Here is a 21,944-nt window from a genome sequence, read left to right on the forward strand (position 1 = left end):
TTCCCCGTGAGCCTGGATGCGGTGTGAATAGTCACATAAGCAAATCAACACATGCGTGAGAGCCTGAAATTGCAATACGGGCTCTGACAGCGATAAATGGGATGTGTGATCGAGACACAGTGGCTTTCCAGGAAAGTGATGAGGGAAGGCCTCTCCCAGGAGCTGCCATTTGAGCTGAGAGCTGAAGAAGGACGAGCCACACACCCGGGGGCTGAGGGAAGGGCATGTCTGCTAGGTGGAATATCAAATGAAAGGAGCAAGCCTGGGAGCTTGGGGAATGGCTCCGAGGCTGGGGCGAGGGGGCAGGCGGCTGAGGTAGGCAGGCCGGGCACGAGGGTCTGGTGGACTGCAGTAAAGTGAAGGGCTTACTCCGAGGGTCATGGGAGGCCATTACCACGTGTTGTGCAGAGGCACAGAATGCTGAGGTTTGGGTTTCCTCAGGATCTCTGGCTGCTGTGTGGGGAGTAATAGCCTACGGAAGGGTAGCAAGGAGGCCAGTGGTCCAGGCAAAGGACAGTGTGGCTTGATCTCATGCTAACATGGAGGTGAGAGAAGCTGAGAAATGGGGAGTGGGATGAATGATGAAGGAATGAAAGCAGGCTCCTGCCAAGGATCTGGCCTGCGTCCCTCCCCAGAGAAACAACACACATCGCCACTGGACTGCAGTGCAGGAGACCCGGACAGCCTCCCCGGGGGGGGGCAGCTCAGGAGCTCGGGCTGACTGCTGATGCGGGACCACCCATCCCTGGACATGCTGACGGAAGGTGGGGGACAGCAACAGGCCAGGCGGAAATGGTGCCGTTCCGAACACCACACCAGTGCAGCCCACCACAGACACGCAAGGGTTAGAAAGACCTGCAGGGGGAATCTCAGAACTTAACCTCTATTTGCAACTGCCTCTCTCAGAAACTTCCAGAAGCCCTACAGAAATGACCTTTTGCAAACCAAATTGTTGGTAAGTTGAAACCCCTTAATTACCACGAGCTCCTCTTCAGCTGCTCCCCACTGAGTGCCCACCAGGTGTTTTATTTGTTGGCCTACTTCATCTGCCAACCACCCTGCAAAGGGGGCTACGGTCCGTCCCTTTTGCATGTGAAGAAACAGGCTGTAGGAGGCTTTCAGGCTTACTGGAGCCACAGAGGGCGGGGGCAGGCACCGCGTCCGACCCTCCGGCTCCTGAGCCGGCCCGCCTCGCCCCCAACCCCGCCCGCCGCCCTCGGCCCGGCCCACTGGGCCCGAGCCCCGCCCACCGCGCCCACGGCCCCGCCCACAGTGCTCACAGCGCGCACGTCCTCGGGCAGGTCCTCGTCGAGCTCGCCCTTGACTATCCTCTCCAGAGTATTGATGGAGATCTCCAGGAGCTTCTCGTGGTGGTGGTTCTCCAGGTCCCGGCACTGAGCCATCGTGCAGCCAAGTTAAGCAAAGGCCAGGGGCGGAGCAGGCCAGGCGCCCCTGCAGCCCCTCAGAGGGTTGGGCCATTTCCTCCACACAAGAATAGACTTTGCAGGGCGGAAGGGCACCCCTTCTCAGCCGGTCGTACACATGCACAAAACCCCAGAGCCAACCAACCAGCCAACACACACACACGCACACCTGGTCATCACTGCCCCTTGGTGCTGGGTCCCCGCAGAGCCCCTCTTTCCTCCACATCTCTTCCTGCCACTGCCTCCTGCCTGGACAGCAAACCAAGTCCTGGTCTCCCCATTCTAGCCCTTTCTCCCCACAGCAGCCAGTGAGCTCTTAATCATGTAGCTAGACTGGACCTCATCCTTCCCATACTCATGGCTCTCCAGGAGCTTCCCACTCTCTATTGCAACCTCTCTTGGAACTGACTCTCTCTCAGGGCCTCAGGGCCTTTGCACGGGGCTGCCTCTTCTGCCTGGAATGTCCTCCCCACTTTTCTGCCTTGTCCCTCTGGCTCACATTCAGGTTCTCAGAGGACCCTCCCTCAGGGAGGCTCCGGGCCCTGGCCTCTGCTTACTTCTGCCTCCATAACTTGTCTCCTTGCAGGACTGTGGGCCCAGGAAGGCAGGACCAGGAGGTTACTTCTGGGGTAGAGCAGAGCAGTTTGCCCCCCCCCCCAACCCCCATGCAGGGCACTGAATTCAGGTAGCAGAAGGGTTGGTCATGCCCCAGATGTAGGCTCCTAACCCTGACATTTAACCTGACAATCTCATTATAAAGGATTGGTCAGTGTCTGCAACAGGGATGTGGCCCTGCTCCCAGGGCGTGAGTACTTGCAACACGGGAGGCAGGCAGGGATTCTGGAGTATGGTCTCCCTGTGAACATCACTCATTTGAGAACAAATATGCCAGGGCTTCGACTGCAAACGGGGCCCCACGCAGCAACCTGGCTAGGCTAGGCATCCAAACCTTTACTCTAACAAGGCACCATTGTTCTGAGGGTCAGGAAACTCCCTCGGACCCTGCGGAACATTCTTTGAACATTCCAAGGGGTTGCCAAATCTCCCATCTTCTGAAGGTGAGCTTTTTCCTTGGTGAAAAATGGGAGGTTTTACATGCCTCTAATCTCGAAGGTGGAGAGTCCCACGACATGGGATCCTGTGATGGGTCTGATAGCACCTTGGTGCAAGTAGAGATCTTTCTGTACATCAAACTGGGGCTTGGGTATTTCTGGTAAAAAGTGAAGTATGATTATAAAGCTCTGCCTTTTTACTATCTCTGACAACCTGTTTAGGGCATTGGTGGTAGTGGGAGGGGGTAGGTGTGATCCCAAAGGTGGCCACCTGGAAGGGGACTACACTGATTTGCATCCTGCTTAGTTCGTGAAGGAGCTGTATGCTTCTCTGCCTTTTGTTAAAAATGCAAGTGTTGGGGAGCCTGGGTGCCTCAGGTCATGATCCCAGGGTCCTGGGACTGAGCCCTGCATTGGGCTCCCTGCTCAGTGGGGAGTCTGCTTCTCCCTCTCCCTCTGCTCCTCCCCCACCCCGCTCATGCTCTCTCTCTGAAATAAATGAATAAAATCTTTAAAAAAAATGCAAGCGCCTCTCCCCTGGTTCCCCTGGAGGCAGGAGGAGCACTGGGCCAGTAGCACCTCCCCATGGAGGGTCATCAAGGAAAGGATATAGGCTCTGGACGTTTTCAATAAAGAGTGCCACCAAGTCCGTGATGTTCCTTTCAAACATGTTTATAGTCTCCTGGAAATGATAAAGAACACAGTTAACATGAATATTTAGACATGAACTCGACTGACCTAGTATCAGAGCAAAAGGTGATTTTGTAAAACTTAGCAGGTGCCTCCTCTAATCCCAGACCTTCAGGGTAAAGACCAACCACCTTGACTTTCCCAGGTAGATGTCTGTGAACTGGCCTTCTCTCCTGACCTCTTTCTCACCCCTGTGTTACTCTCCAGCCACTTCAGCTTACTCACTACCCCCCGACAGTTTAACTCAAAGCTTCCTTCAGGCCTTTGCACGTGCTGGTCCCTCTGCCAGGAATGCTTGTCCCACAAGCCCCACGTACACACACAGAGCTAACCCCCTTTGGGCTTCTCACTGGCATCTGTCCATCACCTCCAGAGAAACAGGGGAGAAAGTCGCTAAGAGCCAGACTGCCTGGATCAGTATCCTAGCTCTACCACTATGTTTAATTTCCTTGAGCCTCAACGTCCTCATCTATGAAATGGGTTTCCTTTATAGTACCTGTCTTGTGGAATTGCGGTGAAGTTAAAATGAGTTACTTCACACAAAATGCCTTGCAAGGTGCCTCAGTAATGCTGGCCGTGACCCCTGACCTGTTGCCGCGAGCGCGGCTGCAAGCCTGGCTTCCACCTCCCCCCAGTGCACCCCTGCATTGCTGCATCCCAGCGCTTAGCTGGGCACCCAGGGCCTAAATGGGACTTGAGTGAGGGAACCATGGGAAATGTGATGGTGAGGCCTGTTCCCCTGTGACCACCCCCCCCCAGGATGGGTCATGCCCCTGATCAACCTTGGACTCCAGGGGCCGCAGGGTGTGCCGAGGGCACCGGGAATCTGCCCGAGTCTGAGGACTGATTGCAGGCTGAGCTGCACATTTTTCCAATGTGTGTAAACACTGTCGTAATGAATAAACATGGGGTCGTTGAAAAGCACGAGTGCACCTGACAGCTTCTTGGCTGCTGGTATACCAGTACGCCCGAGCATGCACAGGTTCTGGGGAACTTCTGGATGTCGGAAAGGGGCTCTCCCTGCAGGAAGAGGTCGGGAGCCGCTGCCTGAGCGTCCCCTGATGCTCTGTGAGCAGCTTTCCGCAGCGCTCGAGCCTTCCCCAGCGGGGAGCGAGCATCTGCCCTGTGCTGTGATGGGCAGATCTATCCGTGTCTGAGCTGTCACTTGACACGTGAGGAATTGATGAGGTGCTATCTCTTGGCCCAGCCACGGCAGCATCCAATGAGGTTCGATTCATCACGGCCTCGGCTGCCATGTGAACACACGAGTCACTCGGGCTGTAAGGAATTCTAGATAGCAGCGCTCTGCGCTTCCCCGACTTAGTGCTGAATTGCAGGCTCCTCGCCCGGCCCTGGGATGAGGCAAAGCGGGCTGCAATGCGGAGGAGCTTTTGTTTCATCCTAGAGCGGGGGCCCACTGTGTTTTTCAAGCACCCAGATAGCTCCTTGGGTCTAATAAAAAAAAGGGGGGGCGCCTGGGTGGCTCAGTTGTTAAGCATCTGCCTTCGGCTCAGGTCATGATCCCAGGGTCCTGGGATTGAGCCCCGCATCGGGCTCCCTGCTCGGCGGGAAGCCTGCTTCTCCCTCTCCCACTCCCCCTGCTTGTGTTCCCTCTCTCGCTGTGTCTCTCTGTCAGATAAATAAATAAAATCTTAAAAAAACAAAAAAACAAACAAAAAAAACCCATCTCTCCCCGCTGAGGCTCTGGGGTCTTCCAGGATAGGGGGTGCATTCCAGAGGAATGAGCTCACCTCTCATGCGGCACAAGAATCATTTACACTCTGAATGATTGAAATATATTAAAAGCAAACACAGGACTGATGAGCAAAGAAAGCTTTAGTCGGCCGTGCTGAGTAGCACTGGACGTTTCCAGCAGAGGAGTGCCCGGGAAGGTTCCAGCTCGAGTACGGTTTTGCAGCTGAATTACTGTGTCCTTGCAAATGGGACGGGCAGGGCACGATCGCGCCACCTCTGTGCCCCAGGGGCCCGGCCTCACCTCCAGCTGCTCTACCAGCTGCATCTCTAGTGTCATGAGCACATTGAACAGCTCCGTGATGTCCTCGCCATATTCCACTATCTTTATCTCGATGTTGGTCAGATCGGACTCCTCTCGAATGGCATTTAGACTCTGGAAATAAAAACCTGTGCTTTAGGAATCCATGACTAAGCGTAATTAGTTAATGACAGGCGACGGTTGGTTTTGTGGCTAAGAACTTAGACTCTGGGGTTGGACTGTCCAAGTGTCAGCTCCGCCACTTGGCAGTTTTGTGGGCTTGTGGAAGCTACTTACGCTCCCCGTGCCTGGAGGCAGTTAGAGCGGATGCTAGTACTGGTTAGTGAGTGCTCCATCCACGTTAGCTCTGGCTTCCATTAGAGGTGGCTGGGCTGGGCGGAAGGAGCAATGGCTTCAGAGTCAAGCGAACCTGAATTTGAATCCTGTCTGGGTCACTTATTAGCGGTGTGACCTCGAGTGTGCCCCCTTCGTTCTCGAAGCTTTGCTTTCCTCGTGTAAAGGGGGAGAGAAGTGTGTGTGTCACAAAGTTCTGGGGATTAGGCAGTATATGTGAGCTCTTGACTCTCAGCAGGGGCTCGGCGAACAGTCTCCAATAAAAGGTCCACAGCAGCCATGGGTAGGGAGAGACACTGGAAAAATGTCCAGTCCTTCGGAAACCAGTCGGGCCCGCAGAGCACCCCAGAGCTGGACTGTTTGGAATGAGAGGATGCTCATGGGCTAGAAAGCACCCCGGGGTCAAAACCTGGCACTGAATTCCAGCCATTCACTAACAAACGTCCTGGGGACTTGGCCATCAGATGCGTTGTCAACTTGTTTCTGTTGCTATATGGTATTAGTTGGGAAGGAGAACAGAGTAACTTGACACAATTCAGTGTGATGAATGATATTTATAATAATGGCTACCACGTATGGAGAAAAATCAGGTTCAATCCCTACCTCGAACCTACATGAAAACAAATTTCCCACAGAGTGAAGATTTAAATGTACCAAGTAAAGCCATAAAAGTACTAGAAGGAAAAATGGGTGGGTTTTAATAAATAATCTCAGAGAGAAGAAGTCCTTTGTAAGTATAACCAGAAAAAAAAAAGACTTGATAAATTATACTACATAAAAGTTTTAGAAATTCTGAACGGCAAAAGCACCATAGACAGAAAACGGACAAGATGAACCACGAATTGGGAAACATATTTGCAGCTCATTGCACTGACCCAGGGCTAACTTCTCAATCTATGAAGAGCTCCTACAAAGTAATGATTAAAAAAAAAAAAAATAGACCAAAAACCAAGTAGAAAAAATGGGTTAGGGCATGTTATAAGAACAAACAGTTCACGGAGTAAGAAGTACAAATGCTTGTGAAACATGCAACGTTTACCCTCACTGAAGAGAAAACAAATGCACTCCAAGTGGACCAGATCGGGGGAGACGAGGCAGCCCGGGAACAGCGGTCTGACAAGGAGCCGGCAGCACAGGTCCGGCCTCCACCGAGCGCAGCTGAGCCGTAACTAGCAAAAGGAGCAACACGGTTCTACCCGCAGGACTTCGTCCTACAGATCAAACCTGCGCCAACTTACCCACTGCGACACGGGTGGGAAGAGCAAAAGATCGGAAAAAACCGGCTTGTCCGTCAACAGGGACTGGCTTTAATAAATCACGGCTCGTCCATGCAATGAGAGATTTTACAACTATGAAAAAAAGAAGCGACTCAAGTTTTGGAAGGATCTCTAAGCTGCATAAAGAAGCAGAGCAAAGTGCAGAACAGTGCATGCTACGTTTTGTCATGTGTGCTACGGTGGTCCTCTGTGGCCATGCTTACTACGCTTACCAGCATGCACTGCCTGTCCAGTGCCTCCGGACTACACACAGTGCTGGTCACAGTCCCCAGCACGGTTCTAGGAGGCAGTTACCCCCATTTCTCTAACGAGGAAATGGAGGCTATCAGAGGGTCACCAGCGAGGGGTCCACATGAGCTTTGTGCCCACCCGCCTGCTGACCCCAAGCCATGCCCCCCTGGGCACCGGGAGGGGGCGCTGAGGGAGTCCTGGGCTAGTGGGGGTTGTGGGGGGGAGTACAGGACAAGCTCAGAGAGGTCCCGTGAGGAACCTCAGGCTCATGGAGTCCTGTGACCTTCTAAGCCAGCGAGCGGGCTCAACTGGGGCTGAGCATTGGAGGCCCCTGGAGAGCTCTGGAAAATCCCAGTGCCAGGCTGCACCCCCTGGGCTGGGGCATGAGCCCCTTGTCCGGTCCCTGCAGACTCGTGTGTGGGCTGCATGAGACCACTACTCTCGGCCCTAGGAGGATGAGCTTAGTTTGCTCATCCCAGGCAGCCTCTGGGGGTGTCGCCATGATGGGTCTGTGGGGACCGGCGCCTCAGAAGCAGGGGGAGCAGGTGTGCTTTGAAGACCTCCGCCCTGGACGTCAGGGAGTCAGGCTTGGCGCCAGCAGGAGCACTGCCAGTAGCCTGGCCCACGTCCTGCTTCTCCAGGGGTGGATTTGTTACTGAGGGGGCTGGGCCCAGGCCTGGGGCGTCCAGACATCCCGAATCCAGTGGCTTTGGGGACCAGATAAATGTCACGGAGGATGTGCCAGACAGGGACAGGGGGACTGGAAATGTGGCTTGTCCAGAGGGGACAACCGCCATGGAGGCCCTGCTGACAACTGCCTCCAGAGAAGCTGGCAACCACAATTTTTCTGTGAAATCTTCCCGTTTAGAATGTCAGTAGGATGTTCAAAACGTTTTAAAAGCCTCTGCAGGCCAAACAAAACACACATGGGAGCCAAATGTGTTCCTCTGCTGACAGGCTTGAACTTCCGCATGAACGCAGTAACACCCCTGCCCATAACCTGAGGAGGAGGGTCTCGAGGCTTAAATCACACAGAATGTGGGGTCACTGGCGAGGCCGACCAGACAAGACCAGGGACAAGAACAGGGCCTGCGGAGTGAGGAGGTGAGGAGGGCGGGGAAGCACACGGGGGCCCATCGCCGGCCCCCTTACATCTGAACGTGCCTTATCAGGGGATTTTGCTTGACTTCAAACTAAGAGTTCCCAACCAGGACTGGCTTTGTGGGTTCTTTGAAGCCCCTAACACTGCAGGCAAGTGCTCACAGACTTGGTGTGCGGGGACAGTTGGTTTTTTGTTGTTTTTTTTTTAATAATTTTTTAAGAATTTATTTTGAGAGAGAGAGGAGAGGGCAAAGGGAGAGGGAGAAGGAGGCCTCCCACGGAGCAGGGAGCCTGACGACGCGGGGCTTGATCCCAGGACCCTGAGCCACCCGACTGAGCCACCCGGGTGCCCTGCGTGGACAGTTTTTTGAGGAGAAAGAAGGTCCACAGCTTTCCTTAGAGTCTCACGAAGATCTGTGACTTAGAACAAGAGTCGGTCTTTAAAAATAACGCTAACTACGGGTGCCCAGGTGTCTCAGTCGGTTAAGTGTCCGACTTTTGATTTCGGCTCAGGTCATGACCTCAGGGTGGTGAGACCGAGCCCTGTGTGGGGCTCTGCCCTGGTGGGCATGAAGGCTACTTAAGATTCTCTCTCTCTGTCTTCTTTTGCCCCTCCACCCCACTCACACCTGAGCATGCTCTCTCTCTCTCTCTCTAAAATAATAATGCTAACTATAAGAAACAAGTCCCACCAAGCACACATGGCCGCTGCTTGGGCTGGGCCGAGTGGCCTGGGGTCAGCAGGTCCTGAACACCTGGGCCTGCTCCCTCAGCTGGAATGCCCTTCCTCCACCATCCCCAGCCCATTTCTCTTTGGCCTGTGAGCCTCAGCCCGAGTTAAGGTCCCTCCAGGAACCCTCAAGGCTCCGTGGGCTCCCCACTGCAGTGGGGAGGGCCTGGGTCCGCACCCCGCACGGGTGGGAGCTCACTAAGGGCAAGAGCCATGTCCAGCAGGGGTTCAGCTTCCCAGGACAAGGCACTGAGCAGGGGGTAGGGGGGGCTCAGAAAATGTCTACTAAATGAACGAATGACCAAAAGAGTAGTAGTAGTTATTGTCCTTGTCATTGTAACAGGCGTGGTAACAGTAACACCATTGCTAACAGTAATGATGACGCTACCTTGAACCCGGGCGTGTTTTAGGTGAAGGAGGCCCACGGGCCTCACCCTGCGCTCAACCGGGCTGTGGTGTTGGAGCTGTGGCTGGTGGTGGTGGAAGGCTAAACTTGCGTCTGCCACTGAGCCGCATGACTGCTGGCAAATGGGGACAATGACCACGGGTCTTAGGGCTCGTCAGAGGTAGGTGGTGCGTATCCCCAGCAGTGGGGCCAGGCCCGTGGGGTGGGGTCAGCATCTGGAGCAGGGGGTAGGGAGAGGACAGGGAGGGGCAGAGCCTACCAGCAAGTGCTTCTCCTCGAACTTGGCAATCCTGCGTTTGCCCTGCTCCTGGTTTTCCTGGATGGCCTCCTGGATACACTCATTGAAGGTGTCAAGCTCCAGTTTCCGCTTCTCCTGCTGATTCAGGCCATATTCGAAAATGTTCAGGCAGATGATGACGAATTTGTCCTTGTAGGTGAGTGGCTGTTAAGGAGGCTGCCGGCCGTCTTGGGGGCAGGCTGGTGGCAGGGTGCAAGACGAAGGTGGTGGTGGCTCCTGGCGCGGGGCCGGGAGTTGAGATTCGGAGTCTAATGTGGTACTGGGGCATCTCCATCCCCAGCCTGAAGGATTCAGGAATGGGACTGGCCTCGGGGAAGGAAGCAGGGCCCTCGGGGTGGGGGTGGGGGTGGGGGTGGGGGAGACTACAGAGCAGAGGAGAGGCATCCTGGGGGACCTAAAGGGGCCGGGGCGGGGCTGGGAGGCCAGGGGGAGCCAGCCCCAGCCAGTGTAGTTCTATCTCTGGTGTGTTCTCTAGGGGCACCTTCGTTGGGGGCCTGTCTCTGTGCTCAGCTGCTGCGGGCACGCTGAGGGAGCCTGCAGAGGTCAGGGGACCTCAGGCCTGAAGCAGAGAGATCCAGGTTCAAGTCCCAGCTCTGCTGCAGCTTCTCCCTGGAAAGCCACTTCACCTGCCCTGGGCCTCGGCTTCCTGACCTGCAGCACGGAGCCCTTGAGATCAGGCAGGCGCGACAGCCCAGATGCGAGCCCAGCTCGCCCAGCTCGCCCAGCTGGTGGGTGGCATAGCCCGGCCGGGAGCCCATGTGGCTGGCCCAGAGTCCTGGCTCGTCACCTTCTGCTTAGCCTCACACCCTTCCCGCCCCCTCCCCCGCCCTTTCTAAAATGCTGAGGTTTTAAGAGAGAGTTTCTTTCTACCCAGGGATGGCGCTATTATCTTGCCCGTAGCCAGGATGACAAGTGTCAATCATGTCCTCTGGGCAGCGGCTGACAGGGGGTGGGGGGAAGGATGCAGGCTCTTAGCCCCACAGACAAGGGCTCAAATCCCAGCTTCTAGCTGCATGACCTTGGACAAATCACCCTCTCCAAGTCTAGCTTCCCCAACTATAAAATGGGATTAATCACAGGACCCATCTAGTGGGCACTTGGGAAATTATAAACACGGTATGCAAAGCACACAGCAAAAAACAAGTAAATATAGGTACTGAGGCTTAGTGCCACACCACACACGTCAATTTTCCCTCTTTGACAACCTGGCTTGTGTAGCACAGCAGACCCCGTGCCATGCTGATCAGAGACTCAGTGAGTCCCCTGAAATCTAGACAGCCTTTCCCCCATGCCGCTCAGCTGACCTGGTGCTTCACTGCCCCTGGGGTAACCGCTGGGAAGGAGGGGTTTTATGTTCTAGGGTTTGGGGGAAATGGGGAAACAGAGGCCCGAGCAGAAGGGGACCTGACCTTTGCCCGCTGCTGGTGTGGGGCCCAGGCTCTGCCAGAGGGGGTGGCCGTGACCTTGGGAGGATATGCCTGCAGGAGCTCACCGACGCCGGGCAGGTAGGCCAGCTTGTTGCCCTCTACGTCTTCGGCGTACATGCTGTCAAACAGGAAGGAGCCGTTCAGGTGCTCGACGAACGCGACCTACGGTCAGAAGCACAGCGGGGCTCAGGGGGGACTCAGATTCATCTCACGGGCCCTGGCGAGGGCTCAGTGGGCTGGGCCCTGCGCGGGGCACCAGGGGCACCGGACACTGTGCGGAGAGTGGAGGAGGGGATGCTGCCCTGGGGCTTCAGCCCTCGAAGAAGGCAGGGCAGGGCAGGGCACGCCCGTGCGGAGGTGCAGGGGCGTCAAGGTTGCGCGTGGCTCGGTCTGGCCGGAGGAAGGGGTGCCGGCTATGGGGAGGAAGGGGTCCGGGGCCGTGCCGAGGAAGGACTTGAACCTTCCTGGCCGCCAGGGAGCTGCCCAGGGGCGTTAAGAGAAGGAGCTGCTCTATCAGATCATGTCCGCAGGGCCTCGAGCCGGCAGCCGGCACGCCGGTGAGGACACGGGGCAGGTGGTGTCCAGGCTGACCTGCGGCTGGCTCCGGGGCCGGGTGGCCGGCAGAGCAAGGCGGGGACGGGGTGCTGGCCTATGGATGACGGATGTGCTCCGTCGGGCGTTCTCAATCAAGACAGGTTTCCGGGGCCTGGGCCCCGCAGACTTTCGGCACATGGGGCCCACCAGCTGTGGCCGGCGTCCTGGCGCCAGGGCAGCGCGAGGCGGGTGGCAGGGCCCCTGCCAGCAGAGTACCTTGTGCTTCTTCAGCTCCTCCTGCTGGGCCTGCTCATCGTCCAGCCGGGCCTGGATCAGGTGCTCTCGGTGCTTCAGCTCGTCGATGCCATACTGGTGCTTACTCGCTGCCAGATCTTTCTGAGGGGGGGACGGGAAGTGGCATTGTTCCTGGGGCCTGTTCGGTGCCTCCGGGCCGCGCCAGCCTCTGCCGTCCTGTGGCCCCTCGGGCCTGGGTGGGGTGTGGACAGCCCCCTAGTGAAGGCTGCGCACACAAGAATGGCTTGCTTCCTCGTGGCCTTTTCCAAGTATTCTGAGTGTAAGGGAAATTAGGGAAGGACCCCGAAGATGGAGAAAGGCAGCACAGGCAGATGGAGGATCTGTGGGACACGCCCTGGGGCCACAGTGACTTGTGCCCCCAGCTCTCCATAGCGGGTGTTCTGGCTCTGGGATGCACCATGGGAGAGAGGTCAAATGAGTTGCCTGAATCACAGGCCTGGTGACAAGGGCCTCGGATCTTGGCTCTGTGCCCTGCCACCTCTTGGCTCTCCTCCCGCCCCTCCTGCTCATCCCCCTATAGGCACCAGGGACTGCTGGAGCCCCTGGGGCTCAGTCCTCACCCCTCTAGGCTCACTCTACACACCCCAGGGGTGTAGGTATCAAGTACAAGCACGTCTGATTGCTCCATCCTCAGAGGACACTCTGTGGTCTTTACCTTCAGCCCAGACCCTACCTCTGAGAGCCAGACAGGAGCTTCTGAAGCCTTCTCTCCCCTGGCTGCCTCAAGAGCACCGCCAACCCACCATGTCCAAGATGGACCTCTGTCTTCTCATAGTCCTACCGAGGTGGGCTGCCCCCCAGCCATCCAGCACCCCAGCCGGAGACCCAGGAGACATCCTGGACCCTCCCCTGCCCATCAGACCCAGGCTGCGCCCAGGCCTGTCCATGCTAGCTCCTGATCACATCTCACCATCCTCTCTGGCCAGGACCCCTGCCTCCACCTCCTAGGCGGCCTCCCCCACGCACCCTGGCCCCCCACCAAGTCTACCCACTCTCCCCAGCAAACAGCCAGAGCAATCTCTGTGAAATGCAAACCTGATCTTGTCAGTCAGTCCCTTGCTTCCCTTGTAGGACTTCCTCTTGGGCACAGGGTAATGACAAGCTCCTGCCGTGGCCTGCATGGCCCCGCCTGCCACCCTCCCGCTCCGGCTCTCTGAGCTCCAGCTGCCAGCCCCCTCCCCGTGCTACGTCCTGCCACAGGCCTCTGCATGTGCTCTGCCTCCGGCCCGGGGCCATTCCTTCACCAGCCAACTCCTGCCCATCCTACAGATTCCAGCTCAGAACCACTGCCTTGGGGAAGCCACCCCCAAACCACAGACCCCACCTTGTACATCTCAGTCCTTCCCTCTTGGCATGTTCACGTATCTGTGGGATATGTGTGTTGGTGCCACAAAGGAAAGTAGGGGCATCCCCTGGGGTCTGTCCCATTCCAGGTCCTGAGCTTTCTTTCCACTGTCCTGCGCTGCCTGAAGCCCATCCCAGCCTCACTCCTGAACACGCGGTCAGTATATGGATCATTGTAGTTTTGTGCCTTAACTTGGGCCTTGGCTGCAAAAGGCTTATATTGCAGAGTTAAAATCCTTCTAAAGATCTGCTGTTCAGGGGCGCCTGGGTGGCCCAGTCAGTTAAGCGTCTGCCTTAAGGCTCAGGTCATGATCCCAGGGTCCTGGGATTGAGCCCCAGTTTGCATGGGGCTCCCCTCTCAGCAGGGAGCCTGCTTCTCCCTCTGCCCCTCCCCCCTCCCCCTGCTCCTGCATGCTTGTACTCTCTCAAATAAATAAAATCTTTTAAAAAAGATGTTATTCGGGGCGCCTTGGTGGCTCAGTCGGTTAAGGGCTTAGGGCTCAGGTCATGATCCCGGGCTCCTGGGATCGAGCCCCGTGTCGGGCTCCCTACTCAGCGGGAAGCCTGCTTCTCCCTCTACCCTTCACCCCGCTCGTGCTCTCTCACTCTCTCTCAAATAAATAAAATCTTTCCAAAAAAAAAAGATGTTATTCGTTGAGCTGTACGCTTTTCTTACATATTGATACTTTAATAAGGAAATTTGAATTTTTAAGTCTCTAGTATCTGAGCCCTCCTCTCCTCTACATTCCCCCAGCCCTGCCCTCTGCCTCTCTCCGCAACCTGCCCCCCAATCCCACATCTCTCCCCTGTTCTGCACACCAGTCACCAGATCCCCGAACTGCTGACCACATCAGGAAATCTGCCGAAAACTGCTCAGGCTTCCCCACGGGCCTCCACCTTCACCTGGATAAGTCCTAAACCCCAACACAGCCCCACTGCCTGGCCCCCCTCCCCACACAAAGCAAATTCACAGCCCCCGCCCGTTCTGTGTGCTTTGTGGGGACTGTGCTCTGTTCCCCTGCACTGAGGGGAGGGCCAGCCTTCAGGCACAGTCCAGGGCCTCGACTTAAAAGTGGTCTGCTGAAAACAGGGGGGGCCCTCCAGGAGAGCGCCACAGAGCTGAGGGGTACCTCAAGAGCCTGCCCTTGGACCTCTGTCCTCCCACAGTCCCGCTGAGGCGAGCGGCCCCCCAGCCATCCAGCACTCCAGCTGCAGACCCGGGAGACATCCTGGCCCCTCCCCTGGTGGCCTATGTCCCGGCCCAGCTGTTCTGAGGCCCAAGCCCTGCAGCACCAAGTGACGGGGAGTTTCAGGTGCCCCTGCTTTGCAAAACGCTGCTCTGATATCCTCTGACTTTTTATTTTTTTTTTTTTTAAGATTTTATTTATTTATTTGACAGAGAGATAGAGAGCACAGGTAGGCAGAGAGGCAGGCAGAGGGAGAGGGAGAAGCAGGCTCCCCGCCGAGCAGGGAGCCCGATGTGGGGCTCGATCCCAGGACCCTGGGATCATGACCTGAGCCGAAGGCACCCGATTAACCCACTGAGCCACCCAGGCGCCTTATCTTGATGCTTCTAGGCAAGTCTCGAATCGTGAAAAGAGACTTTGTTTCCTTATAGCACAATGGGGATGCCCAGGCTCGGCTGTCTGCCCTTTATGGAAACTTCTGGGGGCCGGGGAGTGAATGCCTTTGGAGCCGTGCAGTGTTAGGCTGTCCCCTGGTTCTATCATGAGCTTTGAAACACACCCCAACAGCTCTCTGGCCTATTCCAAGGGCTGGAGCCCAGGCTGACTTTCAAATTATTGTCTAAATGAAAAAAGAAAATAGAGTATTAGAGTTCAAGCCGCAGGTTCTGGTACTGTCATGGGACCAGAGAAAGCCATGGTCTGAGGAGGGGCAGCTCTCTGACCCCACCCCATCTCTGTGGACCTTCCAGAAGGCCCTGGCAAGCAGAGGGCCCCACACTCAGAAGCTGACACAGTCCACCCAGGCACTGTGCTCTGCTCCGGGGCCGAAGCCGGGCAGGGCCAGCACTGAGACCCGTGGGCCAGTCCTCCTCCCCGCTTCTGCTGGGCTCCCCTGGTGCTCCCTGTCACTTCAGTGCCCCCCAGGCACGGGCTCCATTCCTCTCAGGAAGGGCACCGGAGCTGGGAAACCCCGAGGGAGACACTTGCCATGTGGTCGTCAATGCGCCGGAAGTCCAGGTACACGAGGTCAGGAAGGTAGGCATAGATGAACATCTTGTAATCCTCTGACTCTGAGATGGGGTTCCCAGAGAGGCTGAGCGTCCGCAGGTTCTTGAACCGCCGCAGGTAGATGATCTGGGGAGAAGGGGGGAGAGCAACCCATTTGCCTGACCGCTGCAAAGCGGAAACCAGCCCCGGTGGCCTCTCCCCTCAGCCCTCTGCCACTGTCCACAGCCTGGCCAGGACACCATCAGTGTGGCTGGAGCGACAAGCGAGGAGCGGGCTGGGGGTTCCATGCTGGACGGCTGTCCTGATAGCAGACCTGGGGTCAAAGGTCGGCTGTGGGACCTTGGGCAAGTTGCCTAACATCTGTGAGCCTCCGTTTCCTCATCTGTAATATGGGTATAAGGATGCTATTATGTTTGTCACAGGTGTGGAGGGACCAAAGGAAATGAGCTCCAGAAAGCATTTAGAGGTGGGCCTCTCGCCCGCTCCGTAAATGGTGGTGGTGGTCGTCGTTACTATTGGTCACACAGAGCAGGTGTGCCTTTTCCCTTGTAAACCCTGTGTCAGGGCCAGATCTGTTAAAATAAACGGAACCCCATTTCTAGTAACCTTGGATTAACTGGATGACAGAGGGACATTCGCCACCTGCCATTTATTCTTCCTATATTCTATTTCAGTAAAGCGGGAGAAAAGTCAACAATGTAGCTAATGCTTCCCTTGGCAGCATATTCTGAACACCCAGACGCTGTACTACGCAAAAGAAGAAACCTAGCTTGCTTTCTGAAGGAATTTCTCTCTGTCCTGTGTTTACACGTTCCACAAACACTATTAAGCACCTACCAGGCCTCAGGCGTGTGCTAGGCCTTGGGGACACAGTGGGAACAAAGCTCACGCGGTCCCTCCCCTTGCAGCAAGGGCTCACATTTGAGTGGCAGGGAAGAGGAATGTGTAGAAAGTAAATAAAATCGTTACCGCTCGGGGGTAAGTGCTGTAAGAATATACAGAGGGGGAATGAGAGGACATACCAGTCAGGGGACCCAGAGGTCAGCTCACCTGTTCTGGGGGCGTGCAGGGGGGTCACCTTGCTTTCACCCACATTGCCAATGCCCTGGGCTGACGCTGGCTTCTTGTCACCTCATGTCTTGATTACGTGGGTGTGTGCTGGGCACCCCCAAAGGGACCAGACCTTGTTTGTCTCTGTACCCTTGAGCTCAGGCCCAAGGCCCCACATCCAATAGGTCCCCACCTCAGCAAATGTTCGAGTGAGTGTGGGGCTCAGGGGAAGAGGCAGAGAGGTACGAACTGGCCTCCACTGTGGGGCTAAGCATGGGTTAAACATGGTGTTTAAACATGATCCAATGTCTGGTAGAATAGTCTGGATTTCTGCCTTTTCTAGGAGAAGGGGGTGATCTGGGTGGCTAAGTCTACCTTTCCCCTGGCCACAGATCCTCCTCCCCCGTCCCCGGATACTCTGATGATCTAGAGTGCCCGGCCTCACCCTCTGCCCCGGGCCAGGAGGACAGCAGGACTGGCAAGGGCGGCCACTCCAGTCCCGGGCCCGAGAACTCACATTCATCATGTTGCCAATCTGGTTGTTGCCCAGCAACAACACCTGCAGCTTGACCAGGGCATCCAGAGAGTCAATCTTGGAGATCCGGTTGTTGAACAAGCTCAGGTCCTCCAGGTTCACCAGCGTGTCCAGCCCCTCGATGGCTTCGATGTTGTTGAAGGACAGGTCTGGAAGGAAGAGGGCTGTGAGGGTCCAGTGGGTGGACTGTCTTGAAACAGACCCATCGGGGCTACTCACGCCCTGGGAGATAGCACCAAGTCGACAGGCCAGTAACAGACTGACAGCTTATGGTTTTCTAGAAGCCATGCCTGGATTCTTTCCTGTGGTCTCCAACTATTACCGCCCTCTCCTGTTCTAGCGCTCGTCTTCCTGGCTGGGCACACGAGGGCACGAACTCCTGTCTGTGCTCTGTGGTTGTTCTGGGATAGAAATGATGAATGGCAGGTCCAAAACGGTGCATCTTCGAGTGGGAGGAGACTGTTTGGAGGGCCTCCTTCGCTCACACCTATGGGCATTTTAAGAATAATGCTGCCTGGGGCGCCTGGCTGGCTCAGTCGGTTAAGCAGTCCGTTAAGCGTCCGACTCTTGATTTCGGCTCAGGTCATGATCTTGGGGTTGTGGGATCGAGCCCTGCATCGGGCTCTGGGCTCAGCGCTGAGTCTGCTGGAGATTCTCTCTCCCTCACTGCCCCTTCCATTCTCTCTAAAAATAAAGAAAATCTTTAAAAAAATATCGCCTATCTGCTTAGCATTTACCAGTTTATCAAGTTCATCCTCTGACAATAGCCCTAAGTGCCAGTCTGGAATTTCTCTTCCCATGTGATCGTCGGGAAGCTGTAGCTCAGAAAGGCTCAGTGATTTGCTCAGAGCCACCCAGCTAACCTCAGTGGTGCCAGACTTCATCCGAGGCTCCTCCCTGGACAGGCCTGATCTTCCAGCTACATCACAGCTGACTCAGGCTCCTCCAGAACCCCAACTCCGCCCCCCCAGTGGAGACGCTAGGCCCTCTCTAGCCCAAACTTGCTTATACCCCGCACTGTGGGTTTTCGGGGTCAGTTGGGGTTGGAGCTGCAAGCCTGTCTGGGTCTGGGCTGACCCGGCACCAATGGCCCATAGGCCCAAACTGGAAATTTTTCATGAGCTTCGAAACACGCTCATGATAGTTGCATGTGGTCACATGCAGATGGTGGTTTGGGAAGTTAGTCTATCCACATCTGAATTCAGCCCCCCTGGCCTACCAGGGCATGCTCCCCTGCTGACAGTTGAAACTACTGGTAACTTATTGTCTCTTTGGCTATTAAGTGCATCACCTTATTTAACTCCCACAGCAAAGGTCTCATCATCCGTGTTTGATGCATGAAGAAACAGAGATTCTAGGGGCCTGGTGGCATATGCCCACGATCAGCCAGCACAGAGAGGTCCAGAGGGCTGCAGGAACTGGTGTAAAGTCGGTGCATGGCCAGAGCTGGGATTGAACTGGGGTCTGCCAAATGCCAGGGCTGCCCACTCCCTTTCCCACAGTGCAGCCTGTTCTGTTCTTCGGAGGCCTGGCCCCACTGCACTGGAACTGGCTGTGTGCTGCTAAGTGTTTAACAAGGGGGCTGGGAGGCCGGGGGGTGGAGGGGTTTGCCGTGAATTGCAGCGCTTGCCATCTCTGTGGTGTAAATCCTCCCATCGTGGCCAATTTCAAGCTAGCAGCCTGACATCCCTGAATGCACAGTTGGGACGAGATGTGCATAATCAGCCTGGGAGAGCCACTTCTAGCTGGCTCCAGCACAGCCTCAGCCCTGGGACAGCCAACGCGTGGGCCACCAGCCGGGCCTCATGTCAGGTGGGGGCTGCTGAACCCCGGGGGCACCATCTCCCCCACCCCTGTGCACCTCAGGGACTCAGCTCTTCCTGGTTGTCGTGGGGTCCCTGGATGACTGGCACTGTGGCCGGACAAAGGCCAGCTTCTGACTCTTTAAGGGGGATAACCTGTCCTCTTTCCAGAAACTTCCCCTCTGCTCTCTCACCCCTACGGAACCCTGGATATCGCAGGAGTAGCTCATGGGGCCTGCGGCACTCGTTTGATGTCAGAGACAGCTGGGCCTAGTAGCTCTCGCCTCAAAGCCTGCCGTTGAGACAGCTGGAAGCTGGCAAGCCTTCCGGAGGGGGCACGGCTCAGGGTCTGGGCTGACCCGGCACCTTCTTCACCCCTTCATCTCCTATAGACACAAGGACTCCTGGCAATGCAGGTGGGCTGCCATGCCCAGACTCAGCGTTAATGGGTGCTGGGGTACCAGGAGGGCTTGCCTGGGGCAAAAGACCCGGCTGTGGGTCGCCTCTGCCTCCCCCAGCGTCCGCTGCTGGGTCTGTGACAAGGCAATGTGATCCTGTCCGTGGGGCTGCTGTGGGCTGGGCACCATCAGAACCACCGTAGCTGGGAGTATTTTGGCAACTCGGGAGTTGCCGGTGAAGGAGAGCAGCCAGACAGGATGGAGGGAGCGTGGGCTTTGGGGTCAGGCAGATCGGTTAGAGTTCAGTGCCAGCATACTGCATGCCCCTTCTGCTGGAGCTTTGGGCAAGTGCCTTGGCCTCGAAGAGCCTCATTTCCTCTTCTGCACATTGGGATCGTAACACTCACCTGTTAGGATTGCTCTGAGGGCCACATCCGACCACAGGGTAAAGAGCTCTCGGGCCAGCCCCTCCTCCCGGGTCATCAAAACCCCGTGAGGCCTTAGCCATGCGGGCCAGGGCTCCGGAGTGAGACTGAGTGAGCTCAGCTGGGAGCCTGATGCCCCCACTAGTCACTGTGACCTCGGTTTGCTCAGCTCTACACTGGGGATGCTGTATGGATTAACAGGCCTCACGTGGAAAGCACACGGGCCCATGCTTAGCAGGTAGTAAGTGCTCCAAGCATGTTAGCAGCTGCGATGCTTGTTTCTGGTTTGCTCTGGGCCCCGTGGCTGGCAAGGCCCACTGAGTCTAGAATAACTAGAAGGAGTCTAAGGCTGCTCTCCAGACCCTCTCCCAGCTGGGGAGGTTTGGCAGGTGGGTCAGAATATTCTGGCCTGGCGTGTCCAAGCACATCTTTGCTGGCTCTGCCCAGCCAAGGCCCCAGGCTTTTAAAAAGAGAGGCTTTCTCGTTCCCAGTAGACGGGCCTTCTACCGTACCCTGGCTGATGCTGGGCCGCCAGCAGAAAATCGCCCTCGAGGCAATAACCTTGGCCGCGCGTCACCTTGGGTTAGCTTGGACACCCAGGCAGGAGGAGCCCTTACCCAGCCAGACCAGGTGCACGAGCTGCTCCAGGCCCTCGATCTTCTCAATGATGTTATTGTCCAGCTGTAGCTTCCTCAAGTTCTCAAACTGCCAGAGGCTGTCTATGCGGAGGATGTCTGAAACAATCGGAGGAGGTGCCTTGGCTGGTTCCAGGCCTCGGGTTAGAGTTCAGTGCCAGCATACTGCAGAATCCAGATGGCCAATGCTAACCATACAAAAGGCCCCCCAACAACACCGCCTTGCCCTGGAGGACTCGGGTGCCCTGGGGATGCGGGCCAAGCGCCCAGGAGTCTCCATTAGTGCATAGAGGGCAGTGATCGGGGCTCCTGCTCAGGACCTCGGCTGGACCGAAAGGGCCTGGGGGGTGGGGGGAGGTGTAGCGGGGTCCTTGTGAAGGTGGGCAGGACCTGCCCCGGGCATGGGACTCAGTCGTGCTGCCTCTAGGCCCAGCTGGGGAGCTGCCCAGGAGGCTGTAACACCTTGGGACACAGTGTCCTTCCTTCCACAGTATGACAAATAGAATCAAGGCTGCGGGGTGAAAGCCTGTACCACCCACCCCTTGTGCGCTGTTGGTGAGGGCGTCAGCCATTTTGGAGGGCAATTTGGCCAAGTTTCCTGAAATATGTAATGTCCTTGCCCTCTGACGTGCAAAATTTCTCTATTTTGAATCTGTCTGTAAAGACACACTTGGGTATGTTGCCCAAAGAAACACCTATAGGCACATGAGAGGCAGAAAGATGGGGGGACCCCAATGTCCACCCATGGGGAGTGGGATAAGTCATCCATACAACAGGCAGGTTCCTGATGTCACTGAAGCACCTGACCTGTGGTCCCTTCAGAGGCATACAACCAACTCACTCCTTTTGCTCCTCATGCCAGGCCGAGTTCAGTTTCTGTTACTGACAGCCCGAGAAGTTCTGAATTACGCTTAAGTATAAATACGTATACACCGTGTAACGTAAAATTCTAGAGGCCTAAATTTGTCCCGTTTTTTCTAGAAGCCATAATAGCCCTGTTGTGTATCTGCCCCTTTTATCTCTATTTGCTTCTGTAATGATTTCGAAAACTTAAAAAATTAGACTACACTTATGAAAAGAACTGAAAAAAAATATAGAAGTGAAAGGGCTAAAAGAAAAAAAAAAGTACATTTAATAACCACACATTGGGGGCAGCGGTTTCAATATTCATTCAGAGGGGCAGGGTTTACCACGGGGTTGTGAGGGCCTGGGGGAGGCCGATGTCCCTCCTGGGTGCCCTCCCCAAGCCAGGTGTGGGTGGGGATGGGTGGACAGCATTACTCTGACCCAGGGCCCTGCCTCTGCCGGGTTCCTGGGGCCAGGTGAGACTGGTGTCTGTTCCCAGCTCTCTGCGGCCAGATTTCCCAGAATGATACCAGCCACCATCTCCACCTGCGCTCTCAGATGCCTCTGGATTTTCCAGAAGGCTTTCTGGCCCTGGGCTCAGCCTGACAGCTCTTGCCTATGGCCACAGCTGACTTCCACGGCTCCCACACTCTGGGTGCTCTGCCTTGCACACGTGTGTGCGGGCTTTTCCTGAGGTGTCAGCCATTCGCGTGGAAAAGCCAAACAACACAACAAAACCCAGGACATATTTGACAGCTCTAAATGAGTTACCAGCACGACAGGACTGCCCAAAGAGTCCATTTAATCTTCAACATAGACATGGGATCCGCCTTCACTGTGCCCGGCTTGGTCTTAGCCTGTTGTCATTATTCCCTGGATCAC

The 21,944-nt window shown here is 56.0% G+C and overlaps 1 protein-coding gene across 1 annotated transcript in view; it reads right to left on the reverse strand.

Moving 5' to 3' along the window:
* Positions 1 to 21,944, reverse strand: part of DRC3 (dynein regulatory complex subunit 3) — a 32,538-nt gene that overhangs the window by 4,895 nt on the left and 5,699 nt on the right. Inside the window, exons 4-12 of the mRNA XM_036113063.2 lie at positions 20,199 to 20,315; positions 16,939 to 17,105; positions 15,351 to 15,497; positions 11,794 to 11,913; positions 11,033 to 11,145; positions 9,518 to 9,692; positions 5,163 to 5,294; positions 3,088 to 3,158; positions 1,281 to 1,404 (exon numbers count right to left, since the gene is read on the reverse strand). Coding sequence (XP_035968956.1) covers positions 1,281 to 1,404; positions 3,088 to 3,158; positions 5,163 to 5,294; positions 9,518 to 9,692; positions 11,033 to 11,145; positions 11,794 to 11,913; positions 15,351 to 15,497; positions 16,939 to 17,105; positions 20,199 to 20,315 — 1,166 coding nt within the window. The remainder of the gene's footprint in view (positions 1 to 1,280; positions 1,405 to 3,087; positions 3,159 to 5,162; positions 5,295 to 9,517; positions 9,693 to 11,032; positions 11,146 to 11,793; positions 11,914 to 15,350; positions 15,498 to 16,938; positions 17,106 to 20,198; positions 20,316 to 21,944) is intronic.

This window comes from Halichoerus grypus, chromosome 2 (assembly GCF_964656455.1).
Source record: "Halichoerus grypus chromosome 2, mHalGry1.hap1.1, whole genome shotgun sequence".
NCBI classification, from domain to species: domain Eukaryota; kingdom Metazoa; phylum Chordata; class Mammalia; order Carnivora; family Phocidae; genus Halichoerus; species Halichoerus grypus.